We start from the raw sequence: 5,743 nt of genomic DNA, 5'->3' as shown, positions 1-5,743 counted from the left end.
GACCTCTGCCGTTGGAACAGTGGCCTTTCTGCTCTGCTTGTACTTGGCTGCCGAACCGAGAAGAACAAATCAGACAAACACTTTGACACAGAGCTGATGGAAGCTTGGGTTACTCTGACATGTGAGGATGTGTGCATTGTCTTACTGAAGGTGCTCGCTGCTCTGACCTTCAGATGGGTGTCCAAGTAAAAAAAAATAGAAGTGTTTAAACCCATCCCATTGTTCAAACCTTTGTAACCCAACTCTGTGTTCTAAAAATAACTTGTGAATGTCACACTGGTCACGTTTCTGTTTCCTGACTTCACGCTGAAAGTCCCAAAGTGCTGCTGATAAGAAACCTTGATCTTTTGATCCACTCAGGAGGTATTAAGCCATCAACACTGTGTGACAGACACTCAGTAGCACTTGTTTCTAATGTGTAGTGTTAAGTTACAGCCGTGTTGGTGGAAAATCATCAGAAACGTTCATGCGGCTATGCATTGGCATGATGAAAATGTCAGTTGGACGTGTGAATGTGTTTTCATTTTTAACTGCAGCTGTCACTAATAACACCACATCTCCCTTCATCCAGAGCTGAGGTCCACCGGTACAGCTCATCACTTCGCCTACCTCCTGAACGCATCTGACTACCGTATCCTCCGTATGGACGAGGACCACGATCGCATGTACATCGGCAGCAAAGACCACATCCTGTCCCTAGACCTTCATGACATCAACAAGAGCCCTCATATTGTAAGACAATCATGCTACATCTTGCCTTTCTGTGATCCTATAACTCTAAAACAGGCTGATAATCTTAGATAAACCAGTTATGAATGTTCTGTTATACTGTCTGAGCATGAGTTCTTTGTTAGTTCTTAGGTGGATTTTAATTTTAATTTTAATTTTTTTTTTGGGATCACAGGTTTTTTTGTTTGAGTTCTGCTGTAACTTTTCCATCAGAACTGATATTAGCCTGGGTGGGTATGCCAGGTTGGACTGTAAAAATAAATTGTCCTCTGTTTAGATCCATTGGCCCGTGTCTGAACGAAGAAGAATGGAATGCCTCGTGAGTGGAAAAGATGCCAACGTAAGTGCACATAAAGACTGCGTTTGTATTCTCAACTGAGTCAGTCACCTGGGGTCATTTCCATTCATTCCAAAAATCAATAAAATAAAGAAGTTTTTTAAGTTTTGCCTTAAAAGTTATTCCCTTTTGGTTTAAATGTGGAGAACCTGTTTGAATAAGAGCCACCTGTAGGTTTCAGACCCGGCCCAGTATGAAACTGGTTCCCTCCTGTCTAGACAAGGAGAAATGAAGGAATTGGCGCAGGAAGAAAAGAAAACAGTCTCCCCATCTTCCTGTCTGGCAGCAATGGGTGCCTGGTTGATCATTAGATATATTGCTCAAATAAATATTTAGAAACAAATCCTTTATTTGTCTTATTCACAAAACTACCAGAGTTATACCAATAAAATAAGACTCCGCTGATTTTGGTTAGATTAGGGTTTTTTATTGCAGTTTAGTTTACTACAGTCTTTGTTTTTCCAGGAGGAATGTGCAAACTTCATCCGTCTGATTGAGCCATGGAACCGGACTCATCTGTACATCTGTGGAACTGGGGCTTACAACCCAGTCTGCACCTTTGTCAACCGTGGCCGCAAACCTCAGGTTAGAAAACAAGACCCACAGAGCGCAGAGGCCAAGAAGGTGATCCTCAGCAGATGTAAACGGCTTTCAACACCTGCATCATTTTTGGCACGGCTTGCCTTCCTCACATTTACCCTCCATTCACCTCGCATTAGCTTCGCTTTATGATGGTTTTCCTCCATCATTAAACCTGCTGTTGGTGCCATATGTCCCCGTATTGCAAAGCAAGCAGAACACCAGCCTCACCAACACACAGCTGCTGTCCCCAGTGAGCAGTTAATGCTCCTCTGTTTAGTCTCAAACTTTAATGGGTCCTCTTTAATTCCCCAGAATCAAGCCAGGCTTAATTACTTTTCCACATTTCCCTTTTTAACACCTCAGTCTTCTTTAAATATCACACTTGTTTCCTAATGACGATCGGGGGACTTTAAGAAAAGAGCAGTAAATAAAAAGTTAAAATCCCATTTCGGTTTTCTCTCAGGATCACGGAGAGCTTGCAAAGGCAAACGTGGCTCACATAAAACCCTTGTTACATACAGATCCTCTGCGACCCTCGTTAACGAGGGGCTTCCATCCAGTCGCTCACCTATCCATCCACCCCTTCATACCTTCATCCAGGCCACCCGCCCGACTTCACCATATAAAACGGCTAATTGGATGTGGGAGCTCCCATTATGGGGTGCAAGTGGAATGTTTCAGTTCTAGTGCATTAATGAGAGTAGCTGTTATTTTTCCTAAAACACTAAACAGACAGATTTGAGTCATGCCCCCCCAACCAGATGTCAACAAGAAAACCATTAAAAAATCTGCACAGATTTGAACATAAACCCATTCAAACTTTTCATCTGATTACACCATTAGGATAGGTTCAGAAATGTGTTGGGTCTTGTGGGTTTTATAAACTGTAGTAGTATCTTGTTCTGCTGAGGCAGTAGGTTTCAGAGCTGTGTACAGTATATAACGTACTGTGAGAGCTCTTATTGACTCAACAGCAGGAGAGACGACTATTATTTTTGCCTTTTCCACCATCTGGACAAATATAGTTACACACATTCTCTGCATAATCTTGCAGATGCACGTTGTTGCTTTGATGCTTTTTTTTTTTACCAAAGCACACGCCTTCTGTTTAGTTTGAGGAGCTTCTCAGTTGCCTGAAGATCAGAAGAGGCTCCAACATTTTTTTGTCAGCCGAGTCAGGAAGGGCCTCGATCCTTCCTCATCAGCAGCGTAACACCCAGACTGTATTGCTGTTTCCTGTTTTAGACGTCCATGTATCTGCTGATGGCCCAGGCCAGAGGAAGGGCTAACCGCGCAGCCGAACCCAGCGCGGTGCACGAAACCCTTGGACTGAAGGTGCGATGTGGGCCCCTGTCTGCACCACAGCCTAGAGTTCTGCACCCCAGGCTCGTGGTCACCCATCAGCATGCTCTCATTCTTTGTGTGTCTCGAGCACATGTTGTCCACGCTATCCCTAATAAGGCCACCATTCGTTTATCTCTAACATTTGGCATGCGCCTTTTTTCAGTTCATGCACCATCTCTGAGAATTGTGATTTTTAGGAATGCATTTCATTTTATGTTGTGTCACGTCCATGTTTAATTCATTCACGTTTTCTTTGTGTGAACTTTATCATCAGAGCGCCCTGCCTCGCTCGTCACCCGTTGCTTCATATTTGTGCTAAATGCCATGTTTTGCATGAAAGCTGGGTTAGCGTGCGGCATGGCCTTATCAGGTTGCTAAATAATCACAAGGCCGAAACTTGATGGAGCCGTCTTTTACCACGTTTTAGTGCATGACATTTTGCTTTTAATTGAGCATATCTTTTATTTGAACCCATGAACAATAGAGCTCGTAATTATTCATCTTTTGCTTATCTGAATCAATGCAGCCATCAGTTCTTCACCCCACAGAGCCCTACTCAGCATCTGACCCACTCCCAATGCAGGGTATGTTAGCCCAGAGCAAACACCAGCCATTTGTAGCCAACTAACGGTGCAGTTAAAGAAATAAAAAAGCAACATACTTCAACATGTCTTTACTTGAAAGAGATTAGAAACATGCAGCTTTTCTGTAAGGTCATTTTTTTCTGGAGTGTTTTAAAACATATTTAGGATTAATTTTCCCTCCAGTACGCATAAATGTGTCGTTATTTTTTTACATGTCTATATCTGGCATGGCTTTATGTCTGCTGCCAACACCTTCTTGTTTACTCAAGTGGTGATTTTAATCAAGGATGAGTGTTGAGGATTTGCGAAGGAGCATGTGTATGATACAGTGAGGTGTGTTTGGCAGCGTGCCATCGTTTCTTCCTTGCTTTGGTGCTGACAGACAGTGAAAAAGATGGCTCCGATTCCGTCTCCGCGGGGAGTGAAAAATGATTACCGGACACGCTCCGGTTTGCGAGGCTTGGCTACAGGACTTGTCACCACATGCCACTGCTTCATTTTTTTTTCTTCCCCTCGCTCTCATGCGCAATTCCTGCCAATCAACCCTCCATGCTTGTGCGCCGCGATGCCACGAGCAGTGAGCATCAGTCATCCAGCCTCCATCCTCGGCTTGTTTTCGCTCTGCTGGATTACAGGTGTCAGCAGCCGACCTGCACGCCCATCGGCTCTGAGAAGCTGAAAGATATTTAGCTTTCAGCTTATTATAACAAGAGACATCCACCACACACGACAGGCTCTTTTCTAGGCTGGCATGAAGGTAGATTCTAAATTCTTCGCTTGCATGTATATTTCTGTAAGAACATAGAGTTATTATTCTAATGCTACACCGCCCCATCAGGCCCCAAAGGTTCCACAGGTGTCTGAGGCAGCACATTATGCTCCCAGCTTCTCCCTACACAAGGAAATCACAATGACTGGATGAGGACTGCTGAATTTATTCCCATCTTCATGTGTTTTCTTTTTCCATTTCAGGAAGAAATCTTCCATTTGGAGCCAGGAAAAGTGGAATCTGGGAAGGGAAAGTGCTCCTACGACCCGAAGCTCAACAGTGTGTCTGCTTTGATTAGTGAGTGTTTTATGGGTTCAGTGGTGTCAGGGTGTGGGCACCAGATCCTTACAAAAACACTCCCCCCCGTGCTTCGCCAGACTTTCTCTTGTTTTCAACATTTTATTTAATGCATTTTTTTCCACCCACATGGATGGAATTATTCTAGAGATGACTTTAGTATTTGTGGGCCATCACATCAAACTATGGTTAAATCAAATTTGGTCAAAATGACCAAAGCTTATTTTGAGATTCATGAAAATTTAGGATACATTCTGATATCTGAATCATCCTATTATGAGTGCTTCCCAAGATGTGCCTTGATTTGTTTTGCAAATCAGCACAACTGATTGATATTTGGTCTGAATCCTATTTTTAAGGCATTCCAACGAGGAGCTTTTGATGTCACTTTAAAGAGGAGAGCTCAAACAATATTTGGATATTAAGATTTACCAACTGGAAAGAAAACAAATTGTTTGAACGCAGGGAAAATAACAAAAATCCTTTTCTGCTAAAAATCAGTTTTTTGTAGCTACTGCTAAAAAAACATCTTCAAAAATTTTTTTACCATTATATTTTAGGCATTTTATTAAAGTGGTCCATTAATAAAGTTTTTATTCATTATATTCTGACAAAATGCAATCCTTTTAACCTTTTTAATCAATGCACTATCTGCTTATATCTCCACGTACCACTTTGAGACTTAATCCTCGATTCAGTGTGACAGGTCATCTTTATTGTTTGGAAATAAATCACCTGATATCTTATCAGGAGGTTTATTTAGAGTTATGACTGAAGTTTAATGGGATCCAGGATTAGTTGTAACATTAGACTTTATTTGGTAAACATATATTTTAACTGTAAAACAAAGACTGTAAAAATACTGTAGACTATTTAGTTTTGTAAATTTTTTAAATATATATTTTAACACGGATGGAGCCATTTTATTTACACACAAAGCATTCTGGGTAAATGATGACGTGGATAGGTCCTCCATCCATATTTTCAGTTGCAGACTGAGTCATTTTTGCGTTCCCCTCTCTGTCATGTGGATGGAGGACCTCATTGAGCAGAGGAGAATGGCTGTGTCCAAAACGACAGGCCGGGTCCTCCGGAGGACCC

General features: G+C 42.1%; 1 protein-coding gene across 1 annotated transcript in view; it reads left to right on the top strand.

The window, feature by feature from the left end:
- Positions 1–445: 445 nt before the first annotated feature.
- The window catches only part of LOC106527162 (semaphorin-3F), a gene marked incomplete in the record, with an annotated part of 35,029 nt that continues 29,731 nt past the window's right edge, over positions 446–5,743 (top strand). The window contains 5 exon segments of the mRNA XM_014021963.1: positions 446–732; positions 1,007–1,069; positions 1,532–1,651; positions 2,894–2,983; positions 4,549–4,642. Of these exon segments, the coding sequence (XP_013877417.1) occupies positions 643–732; positions 1,007–1,069; positions 1,532–1,651; positions 2,894–2,983; positions 4,549–4,642 (457 nt within the window).

The sequence above is a fragment of the Austrofundulus limnaeus genome, unplaced genomic scaffold, assembly GCF_001266775.1.
Source record: "Austrofundulus limnaeus strain Quisiro unplaced genomic scaffold, Austrofundulus_limnaeus-1.0 Scaffold312, whole genome shotgun sequence".
NCBI classification, from domain to species: domain Eukaryota; kingdom Metazoa; phylum Chordata; class Actinopteri; order Cyprinodontiformes; family Rivulidae; genus Austrofundulus; species Austrofundulus limnaeus.
Note: the sequence above shows the minus strand (reverse complement) of the source record. Positions and strands in the feature narration are given on the sequence as shown.